The sequence below is a fragment of the Schistocerca piceifrons genome, chromosome 3 (genome assembly GCF_021461385.2).
Source record: "Schistocerca piceifrons isolate TAMUIC-IGC-003096 chromosome 3, iqSchPice1.1, whole genome shotgun sequence".
In the NCBI taxonomy this organism is placed as follows: Eukaryota; Metazoa; Arthropoda; class Insecta; order Orthoptera; family Acrididae; genus Schistocerca; species Schistocerca piceifrons.
This window is the reverse complement of record NC_060140.1, coordinates 421,980,699-422,001,465: the sequence shown is the minus strand read 5'-3', so window position 1 is coordinate 422,001,465 and position 20,767 is coordinate 421,980,699. Positions and strand designations below refer to the sequence as shown.

The 20,767-nt window shown below is 39.0% G+C and overlaps 1 protein-coding gene across 2 annotated transcripts in view; it reads right to left on the bottom strand.

Annotated features, from left to right (window-relative positions):
* The window catches only part of LOC124789967 (PAN2-PAN3 deadenylation complex catalytic subunit PAN2), a 297,298-nt gene that overhangs the window by 147,586 nt on the left and 128,945 nt on the right, over positions 1 to 20,767 (bottom strand). For both annotated transcript variants that reach the window (XM_047257502.1, XM_047257501.1), the window contains exons 12-13: positions 5,426 to 5,608; positions 5,170 to 5,342 (exon numbers count right to left, since the gene is read on the bottom strand). In XM_047257502.1, the coding sequence (XP_047113458.1) occupies positions 5,170 to 5,342; positions 5,426 to 5,608 (356 nt within the window). The remainder of the gene's footprint in view (positions 1 to 5,169; positions 5,343 to 5,425; positions 5,609 to 20,767) is intronic.

Below are 20,767 nucleotides of genomic sequence, written 5' to 3'. Positions count from 1 at the left end.
ACAGATACTATTGTCTCATTGAAACACTCACCAGCAGGAGAGCTTGGCCTCTGATACTTGTAGTGCCATCGCCTCACCTGCCCATTCTCGATGCCCACTGACTCCCTGACCCAGAGTGATTTTTACAACCAGCGTACAAAAGTGGACCTCTCAACAACCACCATACCAACTGGTGGTCCGTTGCAATCAGTTTCGCTCGTCTTGCAACCTGCACTTCCAAATGAAGACCGGTGACTGAAAGTTGTTTTGTTACTTTGTAGCTGGCCTTTTGTTTCTTGTTGGCTGAGGTAGATCACAGAGATGATCATTTTAACCTAAAAGTAACTCTGATACAGCATTGTAACCTCTTGATCTGTCCACGTTGCGAAGTGGATTTGACACAGGTCCGGTGTGCGTTATGTAATCCTTCTGGGTGTGAATTCCCATGCATGAAGGGTGTGCCAGGCAGATGTTTTACTTGCTGGTGTTGGGGTCAGTTGGCATGGGACTGTAATGAATGTAGATGCGTTATGATATGCTGTGAGAATTAGAGTAACTCCTTTCGTACTGTGTACCTTTTAATTGGAACCTGGTGTTTGCTTACCCTTGTATTGTATATTTCTTTGGTGCGGCACTAGTGGAGTGCGCAATATGTCAACTTGGAGGAACCTTCTTTCCGCTGGGTAATACCACTGTAAGCGAAGCAATGTGGCAAGGCACATCAACCATGGATATGTTGCCAACTACAATGTCTACAGGCACACTGAAGATGGGTTCTCATGACAATGTGCCTTCAGGTGAAGGGAAATTAGTTTGGGTGTCTGTGGGTACAGACTTACCACAGAAAATATTAGGCATGGCAAATTATTGGAGAATAATAAGAATTTGGGATACACTCATAGGTAGGTTGTATACTAACCACAACGATAGCATGCGATCAGTGATTCTGTGTTATGAAGTAATGTGAGCCATCTGCAGGGCAGTGACTGGCAAGTTGTGGACACACTATTGTTGCAATTCAAAGATTTGTTTAATGCATAGGATCAATTATTTGTGACACCTATTACCCAACATTGCCTACCAATAGGGAGTAAAGCTCCAGTTCATAAGAAGCCATGGTGCATACTGAAGCATTTACACCTGTGATGAAAGTGTTTATCAACCAACAACTGGCAGAAAGTATTATAAAACCTATGATAGTTTGATATCGCTTTTGCTGTGACAGCTGACATTTGAACATGGAAACTACCACTGATGCCTATCTGATACCAAATATCATAGTGGTGCTTGACAATTTTCGGCAGGTGCAGTAATTTTCTAAATGGATATGCATAGTGGGTACCACCAGATGGAGGAAGTACCAGAAGAGAGACTTGAAACAGCTTTTTCAGTCCCTTGGAGCTATTTTCAATATTGCTTGATGCCATTCAGGCTTAAAAATGTGCCAGCCACATTCAAAGACAGTTAGATGGAGTTTTGCTTGGCCTAAAAGCTAGGAAGTGTATGGTATATGTCAATGATTTAACAGTTTTTTTTTTCAGAAGATATGGATGAACAATATGAAACAGTTGGAGGAAGTATTTGATGGTCTTAGAGCAGAACGTCTTATGCTAAGTATTGAAAATGTAATTTTGTGCAGACTCAAGTCAAATACTTCACCATGTCATAAGTGAGGAGGGTGTGAAAATCAATCTCTGTAAGTATCAGCAGTTTCTGAGACTGCAACTCCACAAACTACAAAACAGTTGCATTCTTTTCTGGATCTTTGCAATTATTCCAAAAAATGTATCAAAGACTGTGCAAATTCCTCAGCTGTTAAATAATTTGCTACGGAAAGCGATTAAATCTAAGTGGTCAATGTAGTGTGAGTATGCTTTCAGGCTTTAAAGAAAGCATTACTCATAGACCCAGAACTGGTATTTCCAGATTTTGACATGAAATTTATCTTTTCTTGTGACACTAGAAGTATTAATCCCAGTTGTGTTCTGACTCAGGATACTGACAGAAAGAGCATCCAGTACATGCTTCCTGACAGAGCGGAACATAATTACTCTGCCACTGACAAGGAAATGTTAGCAGTGATGTAAGACATAACTTACTTTAGATGTTATCTAAATTCAAAGTAGTAATGGATCATGCTTCCTTAAAGTGGCTACTGGGTTTGATGGATCTCTCCATCTTAAACAGGTGGGCCATTAAGTTGAGCGAGTTTGATTATATAGTTGTTCACAAACCTGGGAGAAAACATACAAATATAGATACTTTGACCCACAAGGTTGCACTACTGCAAATGCTTGGGAAAATTTGAGTGAGTGGAGAGAGAATGGGCAGCTGATAAGGATTGTCAGTTGTCAGGAATTTAGGTCATAGCTGCAGTTCACAATACATGAAGGTTTACTCTGCAGATCTATGAATTCTGTTGTCGCTAAGGAAAAAGGTGTTACAACAGGCACATGACCAAGTTTTGTCAGCTCACGGAGGCCAAACAGCGACTAATACAAGATTACCCAAAAGGTTTTGGTGGCATACAAGGAAATGTGATCAATATGCATGGAATTGCATACCATGCACAAAGTGGGTGTATCTAAGCCGTAAAAACATTCCTCGTCAATGGTTGTCTGAGGCATCCAAACCCTTAGAAATGATAAGGCTTGATATTTTGGTCCATTCAACAGAACTCCAGCTGGTAATAAATACATACTGACAATCATTGACAATATTTTCAAGGTTTATATCTATGATTGTTGCCATATTTACTCAAATGTAAGCCGCACTTGAATCTAAGCCACACGTGAAAAATGGGACTCGAAATCAAGGGAAAAAAAATTTCCCGAATCTAAGCCGAACCTGAAATTTGAGACTCAAAATTCAAGGGGAGAGAAAAGTTTTAGGCCCCTCCTCCAAACCGAAACAAAGTTGGTCCACTGTAATATGAGACACAATTTAGGTCAAATGAATGACGATACAGCTACAGTAGTTTGGTCTGAGTCGTTAAGCTTTACCAGGTAGCCATTGCTATGCGCCAGGCACTCCGTCCGTATTTATACGGGTACCCTTCCTTTTTCACGTTCTTTGTCCAGTTTGAATTGATTGCTTATTTTTCTTTGATCTGATAAGTGCCGTTCTCTTTGTTATAGGTGTTTATGTCACTCTAAGCTGAAAATGTATTACTGTACTGTGTCATGCATTGTTTATCGCAATCTGATAATGAGTGTTAACAACATGTCGCCGCTCACGGCATCATTTGCTTTTGTGCACGCTACCGCCGCTTACAATTTTTTTTAAAAAGAAAGAAAGAGAGAGAGAGAGAGAGAGAGAGAGAGAGAGAGAGAGAGGAATCATCTCATTGAAGAAACAATGGCAAGAGACTGCTATTTTTTTGTTACTTACACTGCTGCTTTCTTTGATAATGATCAACAAGAACCAAATAATAGACTGAGTATGATAGAAGACGTTCTGAACGAGAATTTAGTGAAAATTTTTCTCCATTTGAAAATCTTTGCAGACGCCTCTTTAGTACATTACATTCTGCACAGAAATTAGAGTCATCTTAGATTTAAAAATGTAGTCAACTGCCATGCTTCATTTCTGACTGTATCACTATTAGGCATAAGAATAATATGAATATAAACATGACATGATATGTATATTCTTCTGCATTTGCTGTTGTCTCACTCTTAGTTTCGTAGTTTATTAGGCAGACAGGATTTAAATGCGATAGCAGCAAACATGAAAGAATACATGGCAAAATGTTTATATTCGTATTATTCTTATGGTGAAGAGAATACTGCATGTGATTCACAATTCATAAAAGTTTCTATTAGCAACCATCTCTTCTCACAGGTAGAAAAAAATTCAGAATGTAGAGTTGGCCATATTGACAAACATCCCAAACAGTCTTGCCAGTCGGATTTTCGTAGTGCATTGAAATGCTGCTACATTCGAAGATGAACAATATGGAATTTGTATTTTCTTTGTTGGATAATGTATGAAAATGCAGTGGTCGAAACTCGGGGCAGAGAAAAAAGCTCGTCTTCCACTTTTTTAATTTATTTACTGACGCAGAGGTTTTTGCACCAGTATTTATCTTTGTGCCTGCAAAGCATGCCTGTGTAGCACTACATATATTCGACGGCAGAAGTTAGTTGTGGCGGCACCTACCAACATTTTTCAGAACTTCCGCTTACTTTGCACTCGATTCTAAACCACAGGCGGTTTTTTGGATTACAAAAACCAGAAAAAAAGTGCGGCTTAGATTTGAGTAAATACGGTAGTCGCCTGTCTGATGACTTCAACTAAGGCTGCAGGCTGCCGGCTGTGGTTGGAATTCATTGCTCCATGAGGCTGCTACAGAGAGGTCACAGCTGTGATGTGGACCTACTGAGCCATCCTCTGATGAAGGGCCAAACCTACAGACTACAAGCTGCCATCTTCTGTTTGCTAGGATGGCACCTGAGTGCCCCCTCCCAGGCAGTATGTGTATTGCCTTCCTGGCTGCACGGTATGTGGGCTGAGGGAAACCTGGCCATCCAACTTCATTACAACTGTCATGGACAAGAGGCTTTGAGTACAAGTCTAAGCATGCATCCATCTTTGAGAACACTGAGACCCATCCTATCGACAGAAGCATGCCTGCGGGCCACATTGCTGATTCCCACTACCGCACCCCGTGCTGCCTCACTATCAGGCAATATGCCTGATCTGCTGCAACGTACATGAGCTGCCAGAGTGCTGTATCTGGCATTCCTTGTCGACACCTAATCAAGCAACCTGGCCCATTTCCTGTGCGCCGGGGAAGACAATATTCATATTCACTGCAGCAGTCACAATAGTAAAACGTTTTTACAGATACCGCTGTTTCACTGACACAACCCTGATGCCCCCTGACCTGAGGGGGGACCATTATACAGTATATCCCTCTCTTTAACACCCCTAACTACAGATATCAGTACTTCCTTGTGAAAGCAGAACCTAGATTTTTCGCAATATGGTATAAATATTTTAACATTGTCTTCTGTTGTATTGTTTAAAGTAGTGCTAAATTTGATCATATTAAGGTCTGTTGAAACCAGAGAGGCGGGTGGGATGGGGGTGGGGATCGGCAATGAGGTGGTTTTTGGGCAGTAGTACTGTGACTGAACCAAGCCTTCCTGATTATAAACTTAAGTTTTGGGGGGAGACATCACCTACCTGGGGATGATCGAGGCCACAATTGACAGCCATGATCTGTGGAAGGGCTGTTATCTTTCGTGAGCGGACAGACTGGCGATAGCGGCCACAGTGCTCACACCAAGCTGGAGTTGTCTGCTCAGGAAACATACTTCTCATCAGTACATCACAGAAAGTGTATTCAGCCTGGTTATCTGTAACAGTGGAGGGGTGAAGTAATTTATCACAGAATGGACGTGAAAAATCAGATAGTAGCATATCAGATGGTAAATAAGACCTGATGAATTATGAGGGTAGATGAGATTTGTCAGGAGAACTATGGATTCTTTTGATACTTCACTATTGCATGTCATGCAAATATGAGTGTTCATCTGACGTGTTCCAAAGAGCAAGCTGATTTCAGTTTCTTCTGGCTGCATATCTTCAGTTGTGCACTGCTTTGATGAAGCCTGTGTGCCACCTGTAAGTGAAATGAACAGTAATCAAGCAAACAGTTTTATCATCCCCATTTACTTTTACATATTTTGTTCAATTATTAGATACTGTGTAATAAAAGAATAATAATACCCAAAAAAGTTTTGCTATAAAAATATATTTTGTTGTACAAATAACACTGGTTGTGTGATTTAGTAATACACAGTAAGAGTTCCAATCATTGCCTATAGTAGCCGATGATAAATGAAAGATTGATCTATATCCATCTCTGTTCACACTGAAAGCAAAAGCTCTCGACTAGCAGCCTGCTATCATGATAAATGAAAGATTAATTATGTCTATCTCTGTTCACAATGAAAGCCACAATTTTTGACTAGCAGCCTGCCATCGGATCTTTTGCTATCACTTAAAACTATGAGTAGGATGCCTGAAGACTATTTAATTTCTCTTAAACACATTTCTAAAATTTCTCTTAAACACATTTCTAAATACATTGAAATGAGAGTCAAAATTTATTATTCACACAAGTTGTTATAGTACATAAATAATATGTATTTGTGAGCACAGAACACAAAGGGTTTAAGTGACATTTTCTAAAACTTCCAGTTTTACTGAAATTATGGTATTTAAAATAGTAATTTTTTGAGTGGTAAAGAGATCTAACAGGATTTCTTGACAGGTGCTGCCACCTATTGGAGTACCCCTTCACCAACTAACAGATGTAGTTCATTTCTTAAGAGCGCAAGGGGTCTATGTGTCACTTGGCTCCCTTTCGTTCTAACTTGTTTTGTTTCGCTTGTCACATGTTACAACTTGATTCTGACTTCAAGAAGCCCACAGACATTTAGGCCTAGTTTTTTCCGTGCCGTTTAAAAGTTTCTCAATAAATTCAATGTTTCAGTTTCCACATAAGAAATAATAACTTTTCAGTGCTGTAATTCAGTGCCTGTTCCTTCTAGAGAAGGCACCAACATTGATGACAACCTTTCTGACTCAGGTAAAGTAGCTATACGTTACACTGAAAACTATCGACAGTAAAATTACCTTAGCATTTTAAATTAAAATAATTAGTAATTAAATCCATAAAATAACACTGAAATCATCGCAAAATGAGATTAAGTGAGGTAAACTTTTGTTTACTAAGCTTGATATTGCATTGTGGTTTGTATATCCACCATATGCTTTTAGAGATCATTCTGTTGTTGACAAGGACTACTATCCTGGCAAAGACAGTGTTACAAGCAGCAAAGAATTGTCATGTAATTTGATTTATTTTATCTATCCGTTATAGAGTAAAGTTCTCATTTGCTTCTATTCGAAGATCTTCGAAATGACAGTACTCCTTGCCTCACGGGTCCTACTTATTTTATTGGTTTTATACTAAAAGTTGTAAATTTATATATAGCTTCTGGAAGGACCCCAATCAATCACTGTGGCACAATCAAAAAACTCTTGTAAGTGACCACGTCAGGACTGGGTATTATGTTACTGTTACTAGAAAAACTTTTTGAACCCTTTTTAGTATTATCCATTTAAAACTATATTTTCATCCAGAAAATGGTGAAGAAGAGGGTCGAGCACTAGCACACCTACCTGACAATGCCATTCCTCCAGAGACTCAATGAGGGAAAAAAACGAGTAAGAAGAGTTCATGCTTGGAAACAAGTACAAAGAAAGAAGCTAAGATACTCAAGTCAGTCATATGTTGACAAAAAATGAAGTACACAGGAAAAAAGACGTGCAACCATATGACCACAGCTGCTGGTATAAATGTACTGATAACATCCCTTCACAACAAAGACAAAGCATTTTCAATTCATACTGAAAACTTGGAAGTTCAGAGTAGCAAACAGCATTTTTAAATGGAACAACTGTGTTTGCACCGGTAAAATGGAGTAAAGAAACAGGTGAAAACAAAAAAGGTGTTTCATGTATACTTAAGCTAGGTGGATACAGAGTATGCAAAACAATTTTTCTCAAATCCTAGACAAATCAAATAAAATAGTGACACATAAAATTATTAAAAAAAATAGGGGTAGGAAGGAACCAGAAATAAAATTTCTTACCATAGGATCGAAATAATCAAGGAACATATCACAAACTCCCCTCATTATCAAAGCCATTATAGTCATGAAAAGTTTCCAAATGTGAGGTATCTTAACCTCGACTTAAATTTATCTAAAATGTACGATTTTTACACAAAGTGGAGTAAAGAAGGAAAAAAAAAACATCAAGCCTGAAAAAGAAAGCTTTTGCAGAAAAATTTTCAACACTGAATTCAAACTAAGTTTTCACAGGCCCCGAAGTGACACCTGTGTAACGTGTGCCAGGCTGCAAGTTGCGATAGAGAATGGTACCAATGAAGAAAAAAAAAAAAAAAAAAAGCTGCAGAAGCAGAAAAAGAATTACATCTGCGAAAGGTAGAACTGCTAAGGATATAAAAAACAAATACAATGAATCAGATGGTAATACAACTTGTACCTGTTTCAACCTTCAAATGATGATGCCAACTCCAAAAGTAAGAAATTCCAATGCTTACTACATGCAGCAGTTATGGACATATAACCTGGACATTCACGATCTTAAAACCCAAATGGGGCATAAGTACTTGTGGCATGAGGGGCAAGCTGGCAGAGGATGCCAAGAGATAGCTTCCTGCCTCCCAATGTGAAACACTTACTAGCATTTAGTGATAACTTTGGAGGGCAGAAAAAAAGCAATTTGACTGCCAAATTTGGGCTTTACGTTGTAAGAAACACCCAAATTGAAACAGTGACACACCATTTTTTGGTATTAGGCCATTCATATAATGAATGCGACCAAGATTTTGGGCTCATAGAAATCAAAAAGAAAAAAATCCAGAAACATGTATGTCACAAAAGACTGGATGGACTTGGTTGCATCGTCAAGCCTTAAGAGTATTTTAAACTTATGGAAGACAAGGGTTTCATTAATATTCTGTAACTCAACATGTTCTTTCCAAAAGTAGTAAAGGGAATTCGAGGAAAGTAGTTCTTCATTTCAAAAAGTCAAGTCCAACCACTCTGTTTTACAAAAACGCATCAGGAAGTATTGAGACATTCGAAGTGTTTCAAATGATTCCACCCAGATCAGGTCGCCTTCCTGCAACAGCTTCCAGTTCTTCAGCCGGCGGATATGGAACCTAACCTGAAGAAGAAAAAATATGGCAATCTTATGGGACTTCTCCAATTTGTCCCGCCATTCCACCATCTATTCTAAATTGGGCTGCCCAATAACTTGACAAGGGAAGCAACAACACCAGTTGTTGGAGGAGGAGAAGAATCAGAGCCCAACAATGCTTATGATACAGACATTGATGATTAGATTGTCTTATACATAACAACTTTTCAGTGTACCCTAAACCTTAAATTAAAGTATGTTTTCATAATTTTTTTATAATAATAAAATAACTTCATTAAGCTTCTGCAGTCATTTTCCTTTCCATTTCTTTAGAAGGAAAGGAATCTTAGAGATATCTTCTTAAAGGAAGTGCAAACATTGTTTCTTACAAAATATTAAAAAAACACAGTATCAAGAAAATCAAGAAAGGTTTCAAGTGATACTGAATGTCTAAGAATTGAATAATAGTCTGAAATATAAAAATGTAGTTAACCTTTTTATTCCACATAAAAATAATTTTTCCAACTTTAACTCTGATTTACTCAAAACAGTTAAAATTGCACTTAGACTTCTTGTGTTCGAGGGTCCACATTTATAAATGTCCCATACAAACAGAAATAATATCACATAACACAATCACAGCACATGCAATAGGCAATGCTGCTTCTCAAACCTTAGGGCCACATTCACAGTGAATAAAATGAGTTAGCACCATCATCCTACGACTACACAGTATTTTACTTTTAAATGAAGAGCCACTAGATGCAACAAACATGTTAATTTTGTCAACTCTCAGCAGATGTTCTTATCTAAGTACCAGAAAGTTGTAAGGTACTGAATTAGCACCGTCAAATTAACAGGACACAGATGAATATCTTTCAATCCCTGTTTGCTCTCTCTTTACTAAATGTGGACACAATGTCACAATATGTTGTGCGGAGGACTGTGGGTTTGTATTTTTTTTTTGGGGGGGTGGGGGGTGGGGGTGGGGGTGGGGGTGAGGGTGAGGAGGCAGGGGAGATCCAGATGGCATAGGTTGTGAAGCAGATATAAAAGTCAAGAATGTTCTGTTCAGCAATATATTCTCTGGCAGTGGGTGGTCAATTTTTGGTTTTGGCCACAATGTAACAGTGGTCATTCATTAAGTGGACAGTTAGGTTATAGTTATGCCCACATAAAAGGCTATAATAAAGTTATAGCAGAATCAGTAAATTACATGACTGTTTTCATACGATGCCCTGCCTCTGATAGCATAAGATATTCCTGTGATGGGACTGAAGCAAAATGTTCTGCATGGAACAAGTCTCGCCCAGATTTATGACCTATGTGGTACAGCATTGGGAGTGAACACAGCATAAAGATGATCCAAGACATTTTGCACATTGGGTGGGTTGGCAGAATAGTACTTTGAGGGGTGGGTGTGTGGGTACGCATGATAGTGGGAAGGACATTTCTTATTTCCAGGCATGATGATAGGTAGTCGAAAAACTTGTGATTAATGTGGTTACATTGTTAGTGTCCGAAATGATAATGGATAATGAGAAGCATGCTCCTTAGCAGCTGGTTCAAGGGAGTAATTGGAGAGTCAGGGGTATATATATGGACGTGACACAGGGATCTGTTTACAGACTAGGTTTGGAGGGTATAGACTGTCTGTGAAGCCCAACTAATGAATGGAAACACTGTTCTGAAGAACTTAAGAATGTAGGAAAAGATAGATTGCCACTTACCGTAAACAAGTCATGTCAAGTTGTAGACAGGCACGATTAAAAACACTCACATATAGCTTTTGGTCACAGCCTTCATCAGCACACACAACATTCATTCTCGCACATGCGCGCACATACATATGCGCGCGCGCGCCCAAAAACACACACACACACACACACACACACACACACACACACACACACACACACACACACATGCACGCACACACAATAGCAAGTAAGTACACACACCTCATGCACACGGCCATCGTGTGCGTGAGGTGCGCTTGCTTGTATGTGTATGTAAACGTTGTCTGTGTGTCCTCTTTACTGATGAAGGCAGTGGCCAAAAGCTATATGTGAGTGTCTTAATTGTGCCTGTCTGCAACTTGATATGTTTTCTTTACAATAAGTAGCAATCTATCTTTTCCTACATTGTTGATGTTCCTCCCTGGAGTTTCTATTGTTTAAACTTAAGAACGATACAGATAAAGTAAAGTAACGTAACAAACTCAGACAAAATGAAAGAAAGTGCAAAAGGATGTTGCCAGAGGTCTTTCAGTCATGCACAGAAAGTTGGAAGTGACATTGCATGAAGTCAGCTTGACTACAGCTCAAAATGTGGTTTTCCACACATGAGGCTGCTGAAGGATGGGAAAAATGCATTGTATCACTCAGCAAGCAATTACAGTGCACCAAGAGTTTGCAAGTCTTCCTTAACAGATGTCTTAGGAAAATTCTTAAAATCGTTTGGCCAAATGTGATGCCCAACAAAGACCTTTGGAATTGAACTAGAGAAGAACCTATCACATCCAAATCAAGAAAAGGAAGTGGGCCTGGATTGGACACACTACCTGAATAAGCCAGGATACTGCAGAGAATTCCCTGCTGAAATCCACAGGGGAAAAGATTATGAGGAAGACCAAGCACATCATGGAGGAGAAAAGTGGAGGAAGGGAAAACATTAGTAGAACTGAAGATCCTCACCTGAAATCGAGTGTGCTGGCAGAGCTTTGTCGAAGCCCTATGCTCTGCATACAAATAACAGGAAATAAGTAAAGTAAGCAAGCCTGGTGACAGATCTGGTAAGATGAGAACCAACATTCTGTCCTGATGACCATGTAGTTTTAATTTTGTTCTGGCAGCTATAATTTTGTTCTGGCAGCTACTTATTTTAGTGGAGTAATGCATAGTTTTAGCCTCTCTGATGACATTCTTTGGCTCTTATTGTATTGCTTGTAGTTAAATTCTGTAACTAGACTGTCATCTATATTATGATACAATCACCACTGCTTTCTACATGATATTCTAATGAAATGAATTATCCAAATGTTTTGCTTAATAGTTGTGCATTCCTGCCTGCAATTTCAATGTGGAGAAGAACTGTCCAAAAGAAAATAATGGAAGATTCTGTAAGTGTATTATATTTCTCTTTCAAGTTATTTGTACTGCAGACTTCTTATCAAATATTCTTTTTAAGAATGGTTTTAAGTAGATGGAAATGGTTAGCTCTGAGAGATGAAATAGTGATGGCAACAGAGGATCAAATGGCAGGCCTAGCAGAAATCCTTGGATAACACGTGAGATATGGAATTTAACTGATGGAAGGAAAAAATGAAAAAAAAAAATTTGTAACAAATGAAGATAGCAAAAGGGCATACAGACATCTAAAAAAATAAATGACAGATGTTAAGAGTGGCACAGCAGGAATAGCTAGAGAAGAAATTCAAAGCTGTAGAGGGAGGCAGGACAATAGAAAAGATAGATGCTCCATGTATGAAAATTAAAGAAATGGAAGGAAACATGTGACTATAAAGGACACAGGTTGCAAGCCAGTGTGCAAAGAAGGGAAGCCTGAAATGTGAAAGCACTATACAGAATGGCTGAAGATAATATGAAAAAGGAATGGGAAGTAGGTGAAAATGAGATGGGGGATGTGATAATACTGGATGAATTTGACATAGCACTGGAAGACCTCAGTCTAAACAAGCAATTGGAGTAGACTTTACCTCAGAATTATCGAGATCCTTGGTGGAGCTGGCCACGGCAGAGCTATTCCACCTGGTCTGCAGAGTATATGGGACAGGAGAAACACTCTCAGGCTTCAAGAAAAACATACAAATTCCCATTCCAAAGGAGGTAGGGGCTGACAGGTGTGTATATTACTGAACCATCAGTCTGGTAAGTCGTCATTATTTACAGAAGACTGGAGAAATAGGCAGAAGCCAGACTCAGAGAACATCAGTTTCAGTTCCAAAGAAATGTAGTAACAAGAGAGACGAAAGTGATCCTATGACTTACATTAGAAGATACACTTAAGAAATGCAAACCTAGATTTATAGCATTTGTTGAGTTAGATGATGCTTTTTATAATGTTGACTGGAATAAATTCACTGAAATTCTAAATGTAGCAAGGACATAATACTGGGAGTGAAAGTTATTTACAACTCAAACAGAAACCAGACTGCAGTTACAACAGTTGCAGGACATTAATGGGAAGCAGTACTTAAGATGGAAGTGAGACAGGGCTGTACCCTATCCCTGATTTTATTCAATCCAAGTATTGAGCAAGCTGTGAAGGAAACCAAGGAGAAATTTGGAAAAGAAATTAAAGTAGAAAAGAGGTAGTGAGATGAACATCAAGAAAAGGAAACAGGAATAATGGAATGCAGTGGCATTAAGTTAAGTGATCCTGAAGGAATTATATTAGAACATGAGACACAAAGTAGTAGATGAGTTTTGTTATTTGGGCAGCACAATAAATGAAGATGGCCCAAGAAGAGATGATATAAAGTATTCTTGAATACAAGTAATATGTTAATCCAACATAGATTTAAGTCTTAGGAAGCCTTTTCTGAAGGTATTTGTCTAGAGTGTCACCTCGTATGGAAGTGAAATGTAGACATAAGCAGTTCAGAGAAGAAGAAAATAAAAACTTTTGAAATGTGGTGCTGTAGACAAATGCTGAAGATTAGATGGGTGGACTGAATAACAAATGAGGTGGTGCTGAATCAAAATTGAGAGAAAAGAAACTTAACAGCATAGCTTGACTACAGGAGGAGACCAGTTAATAGCACATATCCTGAGGCATCAAGAAATAGTCCGTTGGTAATGGAGGGAGGCATGGAGGGTAAAAATTGTAGAGGGATCTATGTGTGAATACAATAAGGTTGCAGTAGTTATTCAGATATGAATACAGGAGAAAGTTGTGTGGAGAGCTGCATCAAACCAGCCTGAGGACTGAAAACAACAAAGCTATATCACAATGTAAAACCATTGCTCTTCTCAATGTTTGTACTGTCAAGGTAATCAAAGAAGCAGCCACTGGAAAGATAGAAAATGATGTTTTTGTTTAAGTTATTAATTGGTTTCACACACATGGACTAACTTCAAATTTTGAAAAACAAAGTTCACACAGTTCTGTACTGTCAAAAATGCCTCTTCTACCAAACAGGTTATTTACAACTCTTACAGAAACCAGATTGCAGTTACAACAGATATAGGACATTAATGGGAAGCTGTGTTTGGATTCTGCTATTTTTTTCCATAAGAATAATAGCCAATTTTGACATTATGGAGTAAACTCCTCACTTAGGTAAAAAATACTCTTTGTACATAAGAAATCAATTAGAATTACACATTGAATTTACACATGTACATATTGCACACATATGTTTAAATATAAGGGAATATTAACCACAGTCTCACAGTACATTTATTTGCTCATGACACTTACTTTCAACAATCCATTGCAGTTCAAGTTAAGAGAGATAATAGCCAATACACTACTAGCAGGAAAAATGATGTGGGCTTCCCTCTAGTGAATGGCATAGAAGGTGTGAAATACTCAGAAGTAAAACTCTCTGAGAGGAGAAGGAGAGAGGGGGGGGGGGGGGGGGGAGAGAGAGAGAGAGAGAGAGAGAGAGAGAGAGAGAGAGAGAGAGAGAGAGAGAGAGAGAGAGACAGTTGGGAAAGGCACTGACTACAGTCTCATGAAAGGAACATTCATTCACAAATCACGTTTGGTAAATCTTCCAGGGATGTGGAACGAGCCAGTATTCTATCAACAGAAGTAGCAGCTGCAGGTCGCTTCTAAATCATAACAACAATAACCATAAGCTATTCACATAAACCGCGGGAAACCTAAATCAGCGCATCTAGGTGAGAATTTAAACCCTGCTTCCCTCAAATATTAGTCCAATGCCTTACCTACTAAGCCACTCTGCTTTCAACTGAATATAAATAAATTGTTTATTGTGGTGAAATGAGTTTCTTACAAACATCAATACAGCTTTAATCCCGTATCTTTGTGGTGGAGAGAGTGTAGTTAGATAGAAAATGTTCATGATAAATTTCCAGAGATGGATTAAATTATTTAAAATGGATCATACATCATAAGAACTTGTTGATGTTGTCTTCAGTCTTGAGACTGGTTTGATGCAGCTCTCCAGGCTACTCTATCCTGTGCAAGCTGCTTCATCTCCCAGTACTTACTGCAACCTATATCCTTCTGAATCTGCTTAGTGTATTCATCTCTTGGTCTCCCTCTACGATTTTTACCCACCACGTTGCCCTCCAATGCTAAATTTGTGATCCCTTGATGCCTCAGAACATGTCCTACCAACTGGTCCCTTCTTCTTGTCAAGTTGTGCCACAAACTCCTCTTCTCCCCAATTCTGTTCAATACCTCCTCATTAGTTATGTGATCTACCCATCTAATCTTCAGCATTCTTCTGTAGCACCACATTTCAAAAGCTTCTATTCTCTTCTTGTCCAAACTGGTTATTGTCCATGTTTCACTTCCATACAAATACTTTCAGAAATGACTTCCTGACACTTAAATCTATACTCGATGTTAACAATTTTCTCTTCTTCAGAAACGCTTTCCTTGCCATTGCCAGTCTACATTTTATATCCTCTCTACTTTGACCATCATCAGTTATTTTGCTCCCCAAATAGCAAAACTCCTTTACTACTTTAAGTGTCTCATTTCCTAATCTAATTCCCTCAGCATCACCCGACTTAATTCGACTACATTCCATTATCCTCATTTTGTTTTTGTTGATGTTCATCTTATGTCCTCCTTTCAAGACACTGTCCATTCCGTTCAGCTGCTCTTCCAAGTCCTTTGCTGTCTCTGACAGAATTACAATGTCTCGGTGAACCTCAAAGTTTTTATTTCTTCTCCATGGACTTTACTACCTACTCCGAATTTTTCTTTTGTTTCCTTTACTGCTTGCTCAATATACAGATTGAATAACATCAGGGAGAGGCTACAACCCTGTCTCACTCCTTTCCCAACCACTGCTTCCCTTTCATGCCCCTCGAATCTTATAACTGCCATCTGGTTTCTGTACAAATTGTAAATAGCCTTTCGCTCCCTGTATTTTATCCCTGCCATCTTTAGAATTTGAAAGAGAGTATTCCAGTCAACATTGTCAAAAGCTTTCTCTAAGTCTACAAATGCTACAAATGTAGGTTTGCCTTTCCTTAATCTATTTTCTAAGATAAGTCGTAGGGTCAGTATTGCCTCACTTGTTCCCATATTTCTGCGGAATCCAAACTGATCTTCGCCAAGGTCAGCTTCTACCAGTTTTTCCATTCGTCTGTAAAGAATTCGTGTTAGTATTTTGCAGCTGTGACTTATTAAGCTGATTGTTCGGTAATTTTTGCATCTGTCAACACCTGCTTTCTTTGGGATTGGAGTTATTTTATTCTTCTTGAAGTCTGAGGGTATTTCGCCTGTCTCATACATTTTGCTCACCAGATGGTAGAGTTTTGTCAGGACTGGCTCTCCCAAGGCTGTCAGTAGTTCCAATGGAATGTTGTCTATTCCCGGGGCCTTGTTTCGACTCAGGTCTTTCAGTGCTCTGTCAAACTCTTCACGCAGTATCGTATCTCCCATTTCATCTTCATCTACATCTTCTTCCATTTCCATAATATTGTCCTCAAGTACATCGCCCTTGTATAGAGCCTCTATATACTCCTTCCACCTTTCTGCTTTCCCTTCTTTGCTTAGAACTGGGTTTCCATCTGAGCTCTTGATATTCATAAAAGTGGCTCTCTTTCCTCCAAAGGTCTCTTTAATTTTCCTGTAGGCAGTATCTATCTTACCCCTAGTGAGATAAGCCTCTACATCCTTACTTTTGTCCTCTAGCCATCCCTGCTTAGCTATTTTGCACTTCCTGTCGATCTCATTTTTGAGACGTTTGTATTCCTTTTTGCCTGCTTCATTTACTGCGTTTTTGTATTTTCTCCTTTCATCAATTAAATTCAATATTTCTACTGTTACCCAAGGATTTCCACTAGCCCTCGTCTTTTTACCTACTTGATCCTCTGCTGCCTTCACTACTACACCCCTCAGAGCTACCCATTCCTCTTCTACCGTATTCCTTTCCCACATTCCTGTCAATTGTTGCCTTATGCTCTCCCTGAAACTCTGTATGACCTCTGGTTTAGTCAGTTTATCCAGGTCCCATCCCCTTAAATTCCCACCTTTTTGCAGTTTCTTCAGTTTTAATCTACAGTTCATAACCAATAGATTGTGGTCAGAGTCCACATCTGCCCCTGGAAATGTCTTACAATTTAAAATCTGGTTCCTAAATCTCTGTCTTACCATTATATAATCTATCTGATACCCTCTAGTATCTCCAGGCTTCTTCCATGTATACAACCTTCTTCTTGACCCCCAATCCATATTCACCCACTATGTTTCCTTCTCTCCCTTTTCCTACTCTCGAATTCCAGTCACCCATGACTATTAAATTTTTGTCTCCCTTCACTACCTGAATAATTTCTTTTATCTCATCATACATTTCATCAATTTCTTCATCATCTGCAGAGCTAGTTGGCATATAAACTTGAACTACTGTAGTAGGCATGGGCTTTGTGTCTATCTTGGCCACAATAATGTGTTCACTATGCTGTTGGTAGTAGCTTAGCCGCGCTCCTATTTTTTTATTCATTATTAAACCTCCTCCTGCATTACCCCTATTTGATTTTGTATTTATAACCCTGTATTCACCTGACCAAAAGTCTTGTTCCTCCTGCCACCGAACTTCACTAATTCCCACTATATCTAACTTCAACCTATCCATTTCCCTTTTTAAATTTTCTAACCTATCTGCCCGATCAAGGGATCTGACATTTCACGCTCCAATATGTAGAACGCCAGTTTTCTTTCTCCTGATAACGACGTCCTCTTGAGTAGTCCCCGCCCAGAGATCCGAATGGGGGACTATTTTACCTCCGGAATATTTTATCCAAGAGGACGCCATCATCATTTAACCATACAGTAAAGCTGCATGCCCTCGGGAAAAATTACGGCTGTAGTTTCCCCTTGCTTTCAGCCGTTCGCAGTACCAGCACAGCAAGGCCGTTTTGGTTAGTGTTGCAAGGCCAGATCAGTCAATCGTCCAGACTGTTGCCCCTGCAACTACTGAAAAGGCTGCTGCCCCTCTTCAGGAACCACATGTTTGTCTGGCCTCTCAACAGATATCCCTCTGTTATGGTTGCACCTACGGTACGGCCATCTGTATTGCTGAGGCACCCAAGCCTCCCCACCAACGGCAAGGTCCATGGTTCATGGGAGCAAGATAAGAACTTAATGCTTGTTAATTTTATTTCGTTTTATGCCCTTTCCTTATTTCTCGGAACAAAGTAGTAGTATTTCTTTTATAAATGAATGTAAATGAGATAGTTGGAAAACTAAAGAAGAAATCACTGGATGGAAGGTGTGTTATTCTCATGACAATCTGTTGTGTCCTTGGGGAGTACCAATATTTGGTGTAGATTGAAGTAATTCTGTTGCCTCCATTGTGTACCTCACATACATGGGAGTAAGGTAAGAGAGAACAGAGAGCTTACGCAGTCATTTTTCTCTTGCTCTAAAAGTGAATGGGCAGAAAAATTTTCAGAGCTTTGAGCTCTCAATAGCTTGATACTTACCAAAATTAATATTAGAGACCTGTCACAATAAAACTTTATAGCCTGACCACCAAAATACACTAGTACAAAATGATTCTCTGGTAATTAGGAAATTTCTTATTTCAAGATTGTTTAACTACTGAAAGAGGTGATCATGAGCGAAAAATTTGTTGTGAAATATGTTCCACAATTTGATACTGTCATTTATCAACTAACAACCACTTCCACTACTATAAATCTTCGCTGTGGACCACTGCAGAGAAGTGAACTGTGTTAAGCAAATGATATGAATCATGGCTCACTAGCTGATGAAGCACATGTTGCCACTGGCAGTTTTTCAATAGCTAGCAGTGGCTGGCATCGTGAGTCAAGTCAACAAATTAGCTGGTGACTGATAAAAGATTAAGATGACGATACAGTGGTTATTCTGGACTTTATGGGGATTGTTGGGAAGCAATGCTGCACAAAATAAGTAGAAGGCAAAAGGCTACCATGTCTGACCATGGGAACTTCGAAGGGTGGGCCGTAACAACATCAACAGCCACAACCAGGAGAAGTTATTATTATTTGATGAGGCGATAGGTTTTCTCATCTGTATTCTGTTACTAAATAAATCCGGATGCAGTAATGACAGTGTGCACAATCTGTTTGTGTATGGGATGTTAATGTGTAAGTGAGGTTACTGCTAATTTTTGATAAGGAATTTAGGATTAGTTTTATCTGAGGCATCTATAGTCTGTCGGTAAACTGAAGAGCAAGCGAGCGAGCGAGTCCCCACTCTGTCAACCCAGCTATGTCACAAGGCGCTTCTACAGGCTGTTTCACAACGTACTACTGACCCTGCCGCGGCACGCATTAAATCTGTGGCGACGCCATGTGTAGATACGTCGCGGCTGCATTTATTTTTAGACAGATGCATTAAGACCATAAGGTATACAAAAAATGATAGCTTCTTTCAAAACACAACATTCTAGAGTAAATAACATTAACATAAGAACGGAAGTCAGGATGCTACTACAAAGATAGGACCGAATGGCTGTTCATGTGAATATATGTTGCTTTATTGCTATTCGTAAAACGAACCACATATAATGCAATCAATATGTAGAATTTAAGGCTCGTTCCTACTTCGTGTTTTTACTAAAAGGTAGAAATTTTCTTTGAAGGACTGCATTGAAACTGAGCAAGGTGGCGCAGTGGCTAGCACACTGGATCGCATTCTGGAGGACGACGGTTCAATTCCGCATCCGGCCATCCTGATTTGCGTTTTCCGTGATTTCCCTAAATCACTCCAGGCAAATGCCGGGATGGTTCCTGTGAAAAGGCACGGCCGACTTCCTCCCCCGTCCTTCCCTAATCCGATGAGACCGATGACCTCACTGTCTGGTCTCCTCCCCAAAACAACCCAACCCCAACCCAACTGCACTGAAACTTAACAATTCTTGCAACACGAAGAGTGTTTAAAAAGTAAGCAGAAATTTATAATTTTGTGTGTTGTATTAGTCCGATTTGCACTACTACTTTATCACTGGCTTTGTAAACATGTCTCAAAAGTATGTGTACAATGTTATGCGTATTGTTGTCAGCTGTCAAATAGGTTACATGTGTTGTGGTAGCATCAACGAATATTTGTTTTGTATAAAAATAGATTAGGGATCCTGCATTAAATTTTGTTATAAGAATAGAATAAAGTGTATGAAATGTTTAGAAATGTTAAATATTGCTTTCGGTGAACCTGTTATGAGTAAACCAAGGGCATACAAGTGGTACAAACATTTCAAAGCAGGCCTTAAAGGACAGCGGTTTTACAAGCATGGATGAGATTAAAAATGTACACTTAAAGAGACCTATACGCTATCAGTTCGTAAAGTGTTTCGGGTATTTGGAAAAAGCACTGGCGAAAGTGTACAGTATGTAATGAGGAATATTTTGAAGAGTATAACATTGCTGTAGATTAACAAATAAAGTTCTTACCAAAAAATAAAAATTAATATGTGAACGCACCTCGTAGGTCAAGCTTTTTGCTTAGAAGTGTACATGTTTCGAAGAAAATTTTAGCAGTGTTTGGAATAGCTATTGGGCACATGTTTTAAGCAATTTGTCTTAGAATCAGGTGAATAGTGACCGAGATAGAGATTTAGTGTTCCATAAGCATCAATGGTTTTACATGATTTTGAAACTGTCTACAGCGATGGGTTTTCTCACAAAATTATTAGTTTTCTTTCGTGGCGATTCCAGTAAACCACGTGGCTTATTTTCATGTTCCTTCCTTATGCATCCTATGCACGAGGCTGATGTTAGCATAAATTGCCACCCTTTGATTGGGACTGGTAATATTATTATAGTTATAGTTCTTTTTGGGTCGCCTCTTTAATACACGCTGTAATAACATTACAGACGATTGAACA